The 16,551-nt window shown below is 38.8% G+C and overlaps 1 protein-coding gene across 2 annotated transcripts in view; it reads right to left on the bottom strand.

Moving 5' to 3' along the window:
• Positions 1–10,146: 10,146 nt before the first annotated feature.
• The window catches only part of Gemin2 (gem nuclear organelle associated protein 2), a 13,724-nt gene continuing 7,319 nt past the window's right edge, over positions 10,147–16,551 (bottom strand). Inside the window, exons 6-10 of one of the 2 annotated variants that reach the window (XM_010632639.3) lie at positions 16,029–16,073; positions 14,263–14,331; positions 12,729–12,839; positions 11,320–11,378; positions 10,147–10,499 (exon numbers count right to left, since the gene is read on the bottom strand). In XM_010632639.3, the coding sequence (XP_010630941.1) occupies positions 10,364–10,499; positions 11,320–11,378; positions 12,729–12,839; positions 14,263–14,331; positions 16,029–16,073 (420 nt within the window). In that variant the 3' untranslated portion in view covers positions 10,147–10,363. The remainder of the gene's footprint in view (positions 10,500–11,319; positions 11,379–12,728; positions 12,840–14,262; positions 14,332–16,028; positions 16,074–16,551) is intronic. The other variant, XM_010632638.3, reaches the window with a different exon arrangement.

The following is a 16,551-nucleotide window of genomic DNA, read 5'->3' as shown; positions in this document are numbered from 1 at the left end:
AAGGCCCTGGGTTCAGTTCCCAGTACTGCAGAAAAAAGCAAGGGGGAGAAAGGGGGAGGAGGAAAACAAAGGAAAGAGGAAGGGGAGGGGGTCAGAAGTATTTTGGGTTTTTTTCCCTCAGTAGTAGGGATTGAATGTAGGGATTTCCAGGTGCTCTACCACTGAATTATATTCCTATCCCTTCTTGTATTTTATTTTGAGACAGGGTGGCCCTGAACTTCCAGTCCTCTTGCCTCAGCCTCCCACATAGCTAGAATTGCAGGCATGCACTGCCATGTCCACCTTGGAAAATTTTATTTGCTTTTAAAAATAAGTGAAATAGCCAGACAGGTTGTATGCCTATAATCCCAGCTATCTACCTCTTCTGGAGGGCTGAGGCAGGAGGACCACAGTTTGAGGCCAGCCCGGGGAAAAGTGACCTGACCTCAGAATAAACTTTTAAAAGTGCTCGGAATATAGCTATGTGTTAAATCACTTGACTAGGATGGATGAGCCCGGCTTCTGTTCCCAGTATTGCAGCAGGACTAAGCTGGGAATGCAGCTCCGTGGTGCAGTGCTTGCCTTGGCATGTACCATACCCTAGGTTCAGTCATCCTGATCTTTAGGGAGGAAAAAAGATGCAAGACAGGGTTTTGACCCTTCTCCCTTTCTTTTTTTTTTGTACCGGGGATTGAACTCGGGTCCTTGCGCTTGCAAGGCAGGCCACTGAACCGCTGAGCTAAATCCCCAGCCCCCCTTCTCCCTTTCTGAGTGAAGGTATATGATGATGGATGTTTGGAGCTAATCTGCAGCAGACTTCTGATGACCCCGAGGATGAAAGCCATCACACTGAGACTAGCAGATAGAAAGTACCTCAGTTGTGCTTCTTAATCACAAATCTTGGAACTCCTCTACCTATGGACTTTTTGAAATGTGAGATACTGTATTCCTTTTGTTATAGGAAATCTTGATTGACAATTTCATCGGCTTGAGCTGGCCAGATCAGTGAAGCACCTTGGTATCATTTGCAGACCTTGGGGACTAAAACCCCCTACCTCCTTCCTCTTGAATTCTTTTGTCTCATTTCACTTCTTGGGTGGCATACTTGGGCAGCTTTCCTCTACCACACCCTTCCTTCATGATGGTTCTGCCGTGGAGCCATCTGGCCTGGACTGAAATCTCTGAAATCATTAGTAAAATAAACTTCTGCTCTAAGTTGTGGTGTCAGGAGGCAACACTAAGGTAACTGTTCTGTTCAATGCACTTTGGGTTCTGTATTTTGTTGCTCATAGCAATAAGAAACCTCTTAGTAGAAATAAGGGGAAAATTAGGTTTTCCAAGAAATGGCATAGGACAACTGAATACTCTTTTTGTACGGGGGGAGACAAATTTAAAAGTATTACATGCAAAACAGTAAAATCATAAAATACTGTAGGTATGGTAGTGTGTGTCTAAAATCCCAGCACTTGAGAGGCTAAGAGTATCGAAAGTTTCAGGCCAGGCTGGGATATATCGTGAGACTTTGTCTTAAAAAATCAAATAAATGAATAGAGTCATAAAGTACTAAATAAAAGATTTATTTTCTGGTCTTGTGAGGACCTTTCTACCATACAAAAGTAGAAAAGCAAAGGAAAATAGCAAACAAGAACACCTAAAATGTCTTAAGCAAAAGTGAGGAAACAATATACAGATGCGAAAGTGGATGAGTGTCTTAACACTGAGATCATGGACTGAAGACGTGAGCTTGGCCCGATGGGGCCGGCAGGCCTGAACACCCAGCACTCTGGGAGGCGAGGCAGGAGGCCCAACCTGGGTAGTTTATTTATTTTTTTTTTTTGTGAATCAGCACATTTGTGCTTCACATTGGTTAGGTAAGCACACATAAAACACTAATTCTTCCCCTTGCCCCTACTTCCCTTCTCCTTCCAGCTCTGGATCTTCCTAGTTCACATTATCTTTTAATTTTCTCTTTATTTGTACTTTCAATTTTTCAAACAAGGGGAACCATGTAATACTTAAGCTTGTGTGTCTGATTTATTTCAATTAACCTTCTGGTCTCAAGGCATGTCCAGTTACTCAAATTTATGCTTTATCCAGCCTAGGCAGTTTCACACCTTAGCAAGACCCTGTCTCAGACGAAAGGACCAGAGACACAGAGCTCAGTATAAAGGTCCTGGATTCAATCTCTAGTACCAGAAACAAACAAAAAAGCAAAATCTGAAAATTTCCAAAAGAAAACAGGAAAGCTTCATAACACCGGTCTTGACAATAATTTGGATGTCACACTAACCACAGGCAACAAAAGCAGAGACAAATGGCTCTACATCAAACTGTAACGCTGCACAGCAAAAGGGGGAAAAAAGCAAAACATATGGAAGAAAATACTTGCAAATCATTATTTGAATTAGCAGTAATATCCAATGTTTATGAAACTCCTACAACTCAACAGCAGAAAACCACCTGACTGAAAAGATAATTTCTCCAAAGGCATACAAATGAATGACCAGCAGGTATGTAAAAAAAATGCTCAACATTCCTAGACAGGAAAATGTAAATTCAAAACTACAGGTGGCCACTGTCAAAAAAATAGGACATAGAGAAGTAGTACAGCTGCTATGGAAAGCAGTAGAGTGGCTCCTAAGAAATAGACCCACCATGACCCAGGAGCCCCACTTTGGGTATGCGCATTCCCACAACCTTCCTCCTACATGGAGAAATGTAGCAGGGTGATTCCTCAGCTCTTGAGCTAGCAAGCAGCAGGCTTGAACCCAAAGGGGCCTGGAACTTCCCCAGATACTGGTAAAGACGCTGAGGTTCTTGGCCTAACACTGAAAGTAGCCCTATCCTTGAGACTAATTCCTCAAACCTGCACACAGTGAAACAGCCCAGGCCCCTCAGCTGACACACTAGCTTAACAATTTCCTTGCTCTACCTTGAGGTGATTGTGTTATACACACTTGGAGGCAGTAGGTGAACACAAACCAGATGTGGATTTTTTTTTTTTTTTGGTAACGGATCAAACTCAGGTCCTTGAGCTTGTGAGGCGGGCAGCAGAACCACTGAGCTAAATCCCCAGCCCTAGATGTGGATTTCTGAAGAAGGTTTCGGTTTCAGAAGAAGAGGATGTCTCTGTCTCCTCTTTTAAAACCTGTCCTGAAGAGATGATGTCAAACAGTAGCTTGGTACCATGAGGGAAGGGCTAAAGGAATCTCAGAAACTGATATCCGTGAGGCACTAATGCTTGAAACCATTGCTTCTTGGGTCTTCTGTTACTTAAGAGTAAAAAGCATTGCTCCCCCGTGCCCCCTCAGTACTGCGGATCGAACTCCAGTCCTTGAGCTTGTGAGGCAGGTGTCTGAACCACTGAGCTAAATCCCTGGCCCGAAAGCATTGCTTCTTGATACAGAAACTAGTGATGCAAACAAGATATGACAGAAAAAAACTTGAACTATGAGGATATTACTGAAAATGACTTGTTAAAAAAGGTATGAATATGGCTGGGGATTTAGCTTAGTGGTTCTGCCTTTCAAGCGCGAGGTCCCAAGTTTGATCCTCGGTACCAAAAAAGGTTTGGCTGAAAATGAAAATATCTGATTAATTTCACTGTTGACTGAACATTTTCCATTTAATCTAGATTATTTTGCCAGGCGTAGTGGTGCATGCCTGTAATTCCACTCACATTAGAGGCTGAGGCAAGATCACAAATCTGAGGAGGCCAGCCTGGGTGACTTAGGGAGAACTTGTCTCAAAATTTTATAAAACTGGACATAGCTCAGAGTTCTCTGGGCTCAATCTGTGGTACTCCAAGGGGGGAAAAGTACATTAAAAAAATTCTAAGGACATTAATTTGCCTTTTATTTTGTCTAAGAGCCACATAAATCCAAAACACATTTTCAACAAAATTTATGTGTATAATATAAACAGCACCAGGGACTGCTATAAATTTTCATCATACAATTTCTATGCAGGCTGCTTCATCGATAAATGGGACTCAACTTACTTTAAATGCTTGTGACTGCTGAAAACTATTTGAACTGTTCATCAAATACCAGGTGGTATTTTCCCACAGATTATCTCAGATGTTAAAATAAACTCGATCTATATTCTGAACAAAAACTTGATTCATTCACACAGTGTCGAAGCAAACGATTCAGTCTACACAAACAGCACCGCACGTCTGCAGACTTAGGCGCCTTCAGCAGACACACCTTCCATCTCTGAGATCAGCTGCATCATGACGGCTCATCAGCTAGGTCACGCTGGTCAAAGTACCTAGTAAAGAAACTTAATGTTTGCCTGAATATGTTAATTATAGCACTACTTGTAACAGCACAAAGGCATAAACAATCCATATGTTCATCAATAAGGAAACTAGTAAACCACAGTACATCTGTGCAATGGGAGACTATGAAGCTATTAAAAAGGAAAAACACTACTACAGTGTGATATCTCAAGATTTACTAAGTGAAAAAATGCAAAGTACAGACAGACTGTTTAGTATGCTACCTTCTACATGTGTGAGAATGCAACTATACATAGCAACTTGTACTTTAAAAAGGAATGAGAGAATAAATGAGAATCGATAAAATGGTTAACTATAGGTCAGAAAACAATGAGGAAGAAAGCAGATGCTGAAATACTCCAGATGTTATCTTGCATTATTTTTTTAAGTTTGAAACTAAATATTTTTTGTAATTAAAATAAGATTATATATAACAGCTGCGTGTAGTGGTACATGTCTGTAATCCCAGCACTCTGGGAGGCTGAGACAGGAGGATCAAAAGTTCAAGCTGTGCCTGGGTAACATAGATCCTGTCCCAAAAAAACAAGGCCTAAGGATGTAGCTGATGTAACTTAGTGTGAACCTGGCCCAGCGTTCAATCCTTAGTACCACACACACAAGAGAAAAAAAATCACTAAACAAAGTCCACCAAATCTTACATTTATCAAGTTAGTGGCATAACCACATAAGGAATTAATTTCAAGTAGTCTTCAACACTGTTCTGATTGTCAATGGTGAGATGTTTTTAGAGACAAAAAGAACTGCAAGGAATTCTTAGACTCATTTCAGTAGCTATATTATCAGCAATGTTATTCTGAAACTATTACTAGGTTCATACTGTAGGATGAAGCCAATAATTAGTTTTTAGAAATCAGAATCATTTATTTATTTATTTATTTTTGCGGCTCCAAGGATTGAACTTAGGACCTTGTGTTTGTGAGGCAGGCATGGTGCCACTGAGCTAAATCTCTGGTCCAGATATCAGAATTTGGTGGGGAGGTACTGGGGATTGAACTGTGGACCTTGCACTTACTTGTGACAGATGGCGGAACCACTGAGCTAAATCCCTAGCCCATTAGAATTTTTGACTGATTCTTAACCTCTTAAACCTTATTAGGAGAAAAATATGCAGTAGTTTCCTGTTTGTAGTTTTGTTTTTTGCAATTTCAATTAACAAGATCAACCAAAAATATTAAATGGCAAATCCTACTAATAAACAATTCATGTTTTAAATTGTATACTCCGCACTGGGCATGGTGGCATGTGCCTGTAATCCCAGCACTCAGGAGGAAGGCGGAGGCAGGAGGACTGCCAGTCTGGACTGCATAGCAAGACCCTGTCTCAAAAATAAAAAAAAATAAAAAAATTGTGTGTTCTTAGCTGAGTGATAAAATCTTGTGCTAGCCCACTTTATTCCACCCAGAATATGACTGAGCCCTTTGTCCCGTGCATTCCTGCAGTGTATACCACCTGCCTGTTAGCCTAGCAGCAGTCTCAGTTATCAAATGGCTGTGGCTTTGTATTGTAGTGCTTGTGTTCAAGTAAGCCCTACTTTACTGAATAATGGCTGAAAAGTGGAATGGTTTAATGCTGGCAGTTTGAGTATCCCAAAAATAAGCTATGTAGTACTTCCTTCAAGTGAAAAGGCAGAAGCTTTCAACTTTATTAGGAAGGGGAGAAGAAAAAAAAATCATGCTTTGACATTGCTAGGATCCACAGTACGAATAAGTTTTCTACCCATGATATTAAAGAAATCTGCTAGTTTTGCTATGGCAATTCAAACTGCAAAAGTTACAGTCACAGTGCATACAGTTAAAATGGAGAAAGCAGTAAATTATAGGGCTTGGTATTATGCATGATTTCAGGAATTCACTGTGTGTCTTGGAATGTATTCCACCATCCCACCCCAGGTACCAGGGATTGAACTCAGGATCTTGCACTTGCAAGGCAGGTATGGTGCCACTGAGCTGAGTCCTGGGCCCTTGGAATGTATTCCTTCAGGATAAAGAGGAACTAATTCAATACATACTATATGTATATATATATTCTATACATACTATATAACATTAAAGACATTGCATGTGGTGACCCACACCTGTGATCTCAGCATTATGGGAGGCTGAGGCCCAAGGATCATAAATTTGGGTCCAGCCTGGGAAATTTGGAAACTTCAGTGTGACTGTTTCAAAATTTTAAAAATACCCTGGAGTCAATCCCCAGTACTACAATCCAAAAAATAAAGCCAACTGCATTAAGTTACAACTGAAATAACCAATTTGAACTGAGGATTTTCTTTTCCTTTCTAAAAAGTACACCCTTGGGCTGGGGTTGTAGCTCAGTGGTAAGAGTCCTGGGCTAGCATTTGCAGAACCTGGGTTCAATCCTTAGCACCACAAATAAACAGTACATGCTTTTTAGCTCTCTTAATTCAAAAGGCCTAAAGACAATGACCAACTTAACTGGTTTTGTCCCCCCCCCCCTTTTTGATACAGGGTCTCATTGTTGGTTCAGGCTGGCTTTGAACTATGTAGCCCGATCCCAATGATGAGTGTAACTGTACTGCATACCTAAAATGTACCAATAAACTCAATGAGAGGAAAAAAAAAAAGAAATAAATACAATAAAATAATTTACCCAACAACGACAACAAAAAACTATGTAGCCAAGTAGTCCTTGAACTTGTGGCAATCCTCCTGCCTCAGCCTCCTGAGTGCTGAGATTACAGGTATGCACCACCACACCTGGCAGTAGCTACTTTCTTTAGTTTCCAATTATGGTCTATAAGAATCTTTTCCTACTTAAAAAAAAAAAAAAAAAAAAAAAGGAACCAGCACTCCCATATAAAAAAACACATTTCAAAGCCAGATGTAGTGGTGCACATCTGTAATCCCAGACCTGTGGAGACTGGGGTCAGGATGATCGCAGTGAGTTTGAGCCCAGCCTGGACTACATACAGTACATAGCAAGATTCCATCTTAAAAATCCAAACCCCTCTCTCCACAATAGAGAGAGAGGAAAAAAGAGGGAGGAGAGGAGGGAAGGCGGGAGGGAGGGAGGAAGGGAGAAAGTAGAGTGACAGACATAAGCACTGAATCGTTTCAATATACCAAAGAGTTAGAAATCTATAAAAGACTGCTAAGGGTTGGTTAAATGGAGACAGAAGGTCTAGGGGAAGACCTGGGTGTTTGCCTGGCAGGCTCCAGTTCCTGGGTTTGAGCCTCAGCAGCACACATGTGAGTGTACAAGGAGAGAGAGAGAGAAAGGAACTGACTTCAAGTGCTCCCACATCCAAAGATGGAAGAATTTCAGCATCAAAAAACAAAACAGAACAAAAACAACACCAGCACAAATTCATCTGGTGTTAAAATTCCTCATTTCAGCAGGGTGTGGTGGCACATGCCCACACCTATAATCCCAGCTCTCGGGAGGCTGAGGCAGAGGATTACCAGGAGTTCAAGGCCAGCCTGAACTGCGTGAGACCCTGTCCCCTGCCAAAAAAATTCAACTAAAAATGATAAATCAAAAATAAAAACAACTTTATTGATAACCTTTGGAAAATGCTATGCCACTTCTTAGTCTAAAAATTAGTAACTAATTTTTTTTTTCCTGGTACTGGTGATCGAACTCAGGACCTTTCATTTATAAGGCAGGCATGGCACCACTGAGCTAAATCCCTGGCCCCAGTAATATTTTTGGTACAGGGGATTGAACTCAGGTCCTTGTGCTTGCAAGGCAGGTGGCAGCACCACTGAGCTAAATCCCCAGCCCCTACCAGTAATATTTTTGTATAAACTGTACATCGGTGTAAATAAACTATTAGAAGGAAATTTTTTGTTTTTGTACTGGGAATCGAACTCAAGGCCTTGCACTGGCCAGGCAGGTGCTGCACTGATGAGCTATATCCCTGTCCCGAGGGGGAAATATTTTTAATACAAAAAATTCTAGCTAATATGTAAATAAGAAATGATGAAAAACTCAACACTTAAAAATTCTTTAATGAAATACGTTTTAAGCAAAAATCAGTGGCTGCCAAAGGGACACAGTGATCAATTTTGTTACTACGAAAAGCACACATTCTGTGAACAGTGACACACGTTGTGCCCCCTGATGTGTCCCAGACACGTTTCCTATGAAGTCCAATCAAACGCACACATTTCACATCATCATGGCTTTCTTGACTTTCCTCCTACTTTACACTACACATGGGGTTCAGAAAAACACATGAACAACTACCTTGAATTAGAGTCACTCCAGAACAGGAGAACTTGTAAATCAAATGACCCACTTATTTTAACAAATAAAGTGACAAAGAAAAAAACCATACAGATGAGATATTATCAAGCAAATGCAATGAATGGGTCCTGGTTAAAAATTTAAAGGTAAGAATATGTTTTGGGGACAATTAGAGGGATAGGAAACATAGACTGGACAGAATATAATACTGTGGAATTATTAAGTTTATTAGGTTTGCTATCAGTATTATAGTCATGTTTTTGAAAAGCACTTATCAGACATATACCCCAAACAGAAGCAATGTCTGGTATTTGTTTAAAACACACTTAAGATGGAGAGAAATAAAACACTGTGCCTCCTCATACTGAAGCTCAGTGTTAAATGTGCCTGAAGATTTATTTCACGTTTGTATGTGTTTGAAAATCTCCATAAGAAAAACCTTAAAAAAGATAGAGCTAGGCATGGTGTCTCCTGCCTGTAATTCCAGCACTTGTGAGACTGAGGTAAGAGGATTGCCACAAGTGCAAGGCCAGCCTAGGCTACACGGTCAGTTCAAGGTCAGCCTAAACTACAGAGCGAGACCTTGTCTCAAAAAAAAAGATCATGATCATTAGTTAAGTAATTAAGGTTAAAAAACATGTAACAAATTTGATCCTAGTCGAACAGAACTCCAGTCAGTAAACTATTGCTATGGATTAATAGTTACTGTTCTTTGTCTTTCTTCCTCTCTCTTTTTTTGTACTCAGGGTTGAACCCAGGACTTCACAAGAAAATACATCCCCAGTCCTTTTTAGATTTTTTTTTTAAATCCTGACAGGAGAATTTAATCTTTCTCTCTCAGTAACTGGGCTTTTTAAATTTTTTGCTAATTTGTATATAAAATTTTCCTTGTTATATGAGGACTGTTACAGGGTAATGTTACAGTTATTTAATAACATCCCCTTGATAATCATATGCAATTAAATGGAGGAGGTTTGATATGTTGAAAAACTGGCTTAATATGCTTAATTTAGCCTAACATGGTGGTGCACACCTGTAATCCCACCACTCGGGAGGTTAAGGCAGGACGACTATTGAGAGTTTGAGGCCAACCTTAACACAGTGAGTTCAAGGTCAGCCTGAATTACACAGCAAGATGCTGTCTCAAAAAAAAAGCTTCATTTATTTATTTTATTTTATTTTTATTTTTTTGTTTGTTTGAGACAGGGTCTCACTGTGTAGTTGAGACTGACCTGGAACTCACTTTGTAGCCCAGGCTGTTCTCAAACTCACAGCAATCCTCCCCCAGCCTCCCAAGTGCTGGGATTACAGGTGTGTGCCCAATCTCAAACTCACAGCAATCCTCCTGCCTCAGCCTCCCGAGTGCTGGGGTTATAGGCTTGCGCTACTATGCGGGCCAAAACTTAAATTTATATAAGTAACAAATATCCTTTTTGTTTTGTTTTGAGACAAGTCTTGGTATGTAGTTTAAGCTAGCCTTACACAATGCCAAGGTGATAGGCATGTGCCATTATGCTTTATAATATTTATATTATTTGTATATTATATAACATCAATATATTATATTATTTACTTTATATTTTATATTATTTATAAGATTTTTATAATAGTATTTTTTAAATGATGTCAAAAGTATCAAAACCTAATGATTTTTCTTTTAACCTTAGATACTGGCATGTGTCAGAGACCTGTACTATTCCTTGGTGTGATACCTTAGCGTGTCACAACAAGGTGGATCTATCTACCCTACCTAATCCTGGGTCCCTGATGCCAGGGCTATCTTGAAGACAAAGAATGTCATTAATGTAACCTTGATGGACAATAAAGGAATTACATGTAGAATTTCTCAAGTAAAAATTTATTAATTTTTTAGAAAGTCAGATGTGGTGGCAGACACCTGTAATCCCAGCACTTGGGAGGCCGAGACAGAAGTATCACCTCAAGTTTAAGGCCGTCATGGGCTAGATAGCGAATGCAAGGGCAGCCTGGACCATACAGCAAGCTCCTGTCTCAAACACAAAACAAAACGGGGCAAAGAAAAGACCCGCTGCAGGTTGGACTGAGTGCTGGAGTAAAGCTGCTGGGGCCTGGACCCTAGTTCTATGCAGTACTAGATATGCTGGTAGGAAAGCTGTTTAATCTCTTCCTCCATTGTTTCCTCATCTGTACTGATAATGTACCGCTACATTATGAGGAACCAGTAAATGAGTTGCTAGTACAACAGGCTAAGAAAAATGCGTGGCACAAATACCCAGGAAATGTGAATTATTAGAAGCAGCAGAATTATTTCGGATCAAAAAACTAGATGTAGATTTTGTGTGTATTCTGCAAGAGTGTCTTGTTTGGAAGAGGGAAGAACAGATGTAGGATTGTTTACCTTCCTGATATTTAAATATTCACCTTCAAAAAGTTACTGGCACTGGAATAGAACACTGATCAATGGAACAAATATATGTCCAGGAAAAGATCTAACATAAATAGGTGTTATGTTTTACCACTATTTAGAGTTTAGAATATAAAAAAATTTTCAAATAAATTCCAGGTGAAACAAAAAATTATGTGGTATAAAAAAATTAAATCAAGGGCCAGGGATTTAGTTCAGTGGCACTGTGCCTGCCTTGCAAGCACAAGGTCCTGAGTTCAATCCCTGGTACCCAAAAAAAAAAAAAAAAAAAAAAAAATTAAACCTAATATACCTTAAATAAAAACATGCTTGAACCGAAAAAGAACAAGGCATCCAGGAAGTTAATAAAATACAAATGCAACAAAACTATGCTTTACCTCACAGATAAATAAGAAAGAAGCCAACAATTACTTAACTATACCTGCTAACCAAGCAGATTAATAAATTCAAAGCAGGAATCCTCTCATCATCTTTGGTGTCCTAAAGAAAAGAAGAGACAAAACTTTATTTTTATTTATTTATTTAGGTTTTTGTTTTGTTTTGTTTTTGGTACTGGGGATCAATCTCGTGACCTTGCACTTGCAAAGCAGAAGGCAGAACCACTGAGCTAAATTCTCGGCCCTATTTATTTTGGTTTTTGAGACAGGGTCTCACTTTGTAGTTGAGACTGACCTGGAACTCACTTGGTAGCCCAGGCTGGTCTCAAACTCACAGGGATCCTCCTGCCTCAGCCTCCTGAGGGATGGGAATACAGGCGTGTGCCACCATGCCCAGCCGAAGAGACAAAACTTTAAATTATTTGTTCTTCTCAAATATTTTGAAATAAGTTTATTTTTCAGAAAACAAGAAAACAGGAGAACATTTTAGAGTTAAATGATTTCTTAAGTAACATGTAAAATCACTTTGTTTTTGTTGGTACTGAGGTTAAATCCAGACCTTGCACATTTTAGGCACTCTGCCACTAAGCTATGCCCCAGCCCTGTTTTAATTTCTTTTCCTAATTTTGAGACAGTCTCATGAAACTGTCCAGGCTGGCCCTGAGCTTGCAACCTCCTGTCTCAGTCTTCCAAGTAGCTAGGATTACAGGTATGCACCATCTGGCTTTTAAAATAAGCTTTCAAAGAAAGGTACTTGCTCAGAAGGATTAATGATTAATGCTGTCTGGCTGGGATTCTAACTCTTCATGGGTTAGGGGTTATTTTAATGAGGGCCTGGCACATCCCCTCTTCCACACACACCACTTACTGCTCTCGCATGTGCTCCTGCCAGTAGTCAGAAGGCTGAATAGATGAGGCTATCTGATTCCAGGACATTTGGTTTCCAAAACTGAGTAAACAAACCTCTTTTCTTTATAAGGTAGCCAGCCTCAGGTATTTTGTTACAGCAACACAAATGGAGTAAGATAAGGATGGAAGCCACAAGTGGCTGAGCCCAAGGGTTAGTTAGGTTTATGTCTTCTCCCATCTAACCTGCTTCCTTTTTCTGTGAAAACGTTTTTTTTTTTTTTCGTTTTTTGAGACAGGGTCTCACTTTGTAGTTGAGACTGACCTGGAACTCACTGTGTAGCCCCAGCTGGTCTCAAACTCACAGGGATCCTCCTACCTCAGCCTCCTGAGTGCTGGGATTACAGGCGTGCGCCACCATGCCTGGCTCTGTGAAAACACTTTCATTTTATTTAAAGTATTATTATTTTGGGCTTTTCCATTCTGTGGCCTAACCCAAGCCCAACTCACAAAATATTTCAGATTTCCCTATTTCCTTGTAATCCTTCTCCTATCACCATAGGAATAGGTGGGTGCTTCCAATTTGATATAGTAAGTTACAACTCACCACTGAGAGCCTCACTTCAGAACACCTTCTTGCAAGCTGCCGAATCAGTGAGTGAGCTTCAGGGAGTAATGGCTTCTCAAGGCAAGCTAATAAGGCATAGAACCATCTTCCCTAAAGAGTATTTTAGAAAGTAGTTAGGAGACAAAAAGTGAACCATAAACTTATTTTTCAAAATGTCCAATGTTGTGCCTGGCTATATGCTATGCATAAATTTACAGACCATTTAATTATACAACGTTTGAGTATGGACAATAAAGGATCATATATGGAGCTGGCTGGCACCCCGCCCCCCTCTGAGGGTCTCACTTTTTAGTTTTGGCTGACCTAGAACTCACTAGCCCAGAATGGCCTGGAACTTATAGTGATCCTCTTGTCTCAGCCTCCTGAGGGTTGGGATTATAGGTGTGCACCACAACACACAGCTCTTATATTTTAAAACTATATACACAGGGCCTTAGACATTTCAAAATACTTCTGAATTCTGAGAGAGTTCATTTCAGAAATTCTTGTTGAGAAAGGGTCTTGCTATGTTGTCCACGTTGGCCCTGAACCTGAGCTCACCTGCCTCAGTTTCCCAAGTGTTGGGATTGTAGGCATGAAATACCATACCTTTTGTTTCAGAGATTCTATCACAACTGAAGTTTCCATTTATAAGCAAAAAACTACATTAAGACATACATATAAATCCTTACAAAAATCAAGATACTTTTCCCCTATGGACAGATATAAAGTCATTTTATAATTCTGTAATTTGTACCTAGGTCCATATGAAGGAACTATACTGTAAACAAAATAGTTTTGACACTTCTATAAATAGAAGCTAAACTTATCTCCACTCCCTTTTTAAATAAGTTTTTCTTTTAAATTATAAAATAATAGTCACTCTATGCAGAAAAAAATGTGAAAACTACCAAAAGCACAAACCTGCAGTCTCACTGTTATGGTTAGATCTAAAATATCCCCCAAAGTCTCATGTGTTCAGAGGATAGGGTTTTATTTTATTTTATTTTATTTTATTTTATTTTATTTTATTTTATTTGTTTTTTCTGGTACCAGGGATTGAATTCAGGACACTGAGCTTGAAAGGCAGGTGTGGTGCCACTGAACTCCTCAGTGGGCAACAAATACGACCACAGCCATCTTCCCCACACAAACACAAATGCAACATTTTCTCCAAAATCATAAAACAAATTAAGTTTGGAAACCGAAGTACCACTGTATTTACTATGTAAAGCCACCATTCAAGTATCCAAAGGCCTTCTATACTTAGAAGTTGCTTAAACCTCTATTGATGGTCTAAAATTTTATACTAAAAGACTCCTTTTCTTAACCTCAATAGCACATTGTGATAATATACTAAACATACCAAAATTTAAATACCAAAACCTACACTAAAAGGTTCAAACAAGAATAGTTCAAGTTATACGTAAACATATACACACATACACACATGTAAATACAATATGTAGTCACATCTCAAATACTGTATATACAATTTTTCTTGCATTATGAAGACAAAAAAATGTAATACTACCAATTCTGGAGTAAAGTCTTTTTCTCCAAACCAATTACTCAAATATTCCAAGACACTTGTTACTGTTGCCTGAAAAAGAGAGAAAGGTTATAGTAATAATAAAATACTGACAAGCTGAATGTGAGTTCCATGAAGCATTCTGATGTTTAAAATGGCCACATTCTTTAGACTTCCAAAGAAAACTATGATTCTAGTAATCTGATTAGATAACTCATAGGAAGAAGAGGCTTTCAGGATAAATATTCTTATGATCTCAAGTATCAAAAAAAAAAATCTCAAGTATCAACTAAAGCTTTGGTGTAGATCCTAGGATTTAGTTAATAACTACTAATTTAGTTTGTAACTACTTGAAAAACCACATGCTCTTAAAAAGAGAATCTTTGTATAAATATCTTTCGTTTATTTCCCAGTTCAATTAAATGAAAGTATAAATGTGAAGAAAAAAACTAGAGAAAGACTAGTTTTAAAATTGCATAGGGCTGGGGATGCAGCTTGGTGGTACAAGCACTTGCTTATCCTGCAAGGCACTGAAGAATACCAAACAAAGCAAAACAAAATCAAAAGAAAACCCCCAAATTTTTCCAGACAAAATTATCAAAAATCTTGAAAATATATTCTGGCTTATTCGATTACACTTGGGTCCTTACTAAAAACAAAACAAAACAAATACCGACAATTTAATGTGACTGCTATAATATCAACACAAATGATAAAGTAAGTGAAATTATCATCCTATATAAGATTTCCAACATGACCTTCAAAAAAAAAAATCTTACGAGTACTTAATGCTACATAAAAGCAAGAGTCAAAGTTTTTTGCTTTTTAAGTGGATAGCACAGTCCCTACTGCTAAAAGCCCGAGGAACCAAATTCTGTATTTCTTCCCTTTTGGTCCTTGAAATTATGTGTTTCAATCCTCTTCCCCACCACCTTGAGATTGAAACCTGTGGTCTTGACACTGAGCTACATCCTCACCACATTATTCAAATTTTTTATGCTGAGACAAGATCTCACTAATTTTCCCAGGCTGGGCTTGAACTTGTGATCCTCCTGCCCCAGCCTCCCAGAGTGCTGGCATTACAGTCATGCATTATCACACCCAGCATTTTAATCTTAGTGTGTGTGGGACATCTACTAAGAGAAACGGCACTCTGACCTTAGTATTTAATTCAACCTCAGATTCCAACAACTGTAACTGACACGACCAGGTACTTTACCACCATATCAAGAGCATGAGCTCTGGAGTCAAATCCACTTGCTATCAAATCCTAATGCTATCATTTACTTGCTAAAAAACTACCTGCAAGTGACTAAAATTCAAATTTTGTGTCCTTGTGTATAAAAAACTAGCCACGCGTGGTGGCACACATTCGTAATCCCAGCACTCAGGGACAACAAGGCAGGAGGACTGAATTTTGAGCTCAGTTTGAGCAACTCAGTGACTTGGTGAGACCTGGTCTCAAAATAAAAAATTATAGAAAAGGCTGGAGATCATACTCAGTGTGAAGGCCTTGGATTCAATGCCTAGTACTGTTAAAAAAAAAGTTTAGAACAGCCAGATCCAGTAGAAGCAAGAGGATCACAAGTTCCAGGTCTGCACAGGCAACTTGACAAGACCCCATATCCAACAACAAAAATCTGTAAAAATTCTGAAGCAATTAGTACATGGTCTTGCACACTGTAACTAACCAAGGCAATGTATTCTAATACTTCACACACATTGCAAACAAAACAATGCATACATCCTTAGTATTTGATGGATTTTACCTGATTCATTCTGCTAACAATACTCAGCAAGGGAGGAAATCCAATCTGAAAGAAAAAATGATACTCATATTTACTATTATAAGGAGAGGCTTGATTTTTTTTTTAAACTGGTACATTTGCTTGTCACAGTGATGATTAAAAATAAAGGACAGATAAAAGAAAATTCCTTTTGAGCCTTTATGAGACATTCCCGGAACTATTATGTTGGCAAGACTTGACAAAACATACCTTGAAATTTGGATATATAAATTTAAAAATAAAATGTGATTTTAGTAACTAAAATGTCTAAGTATGAAATAAAAAATACTATTTGAAAGTTAATTTATCAATCATTTTCAATAAAATTATGACATATTGATACTATTAATATGTTATATACACCATTTAAAAACTCTTCAGTGAAAGCTAATGTTTTCAGGAATTGGGCCAGGGATGTAGCTCAAAGGTGCTTGTGCCTGCCTGGCAAGTGCAAGGCCCCAAGTTTGAACCCAATACCGCCAAAAAAAAAAAAAAAAAAAAAAAA

This window comes from Fukomys damarensis, unplaced genomic scaffold (assembly GCF_012274545.1).
Source record: "Fukomys damarensis isolate Sample0158 unplaced genomic scaffold, DMR_v1.0_HiC HiC_scaffold_17, whole genome shotgun sequence".
Classification (NCBI taxonomy): domain Eukaryota; kingdom Metazoa; phylum Chordata; class Mammalia; order Rodentia; family Bathyergidae; genus Fukomys; species Fukomys damarensis.
The sequence above is the reverse complement of the archived record's forward strand: the minus strand, read 5'-3'. Positions and strand labels throughout refer to the sequence as shown.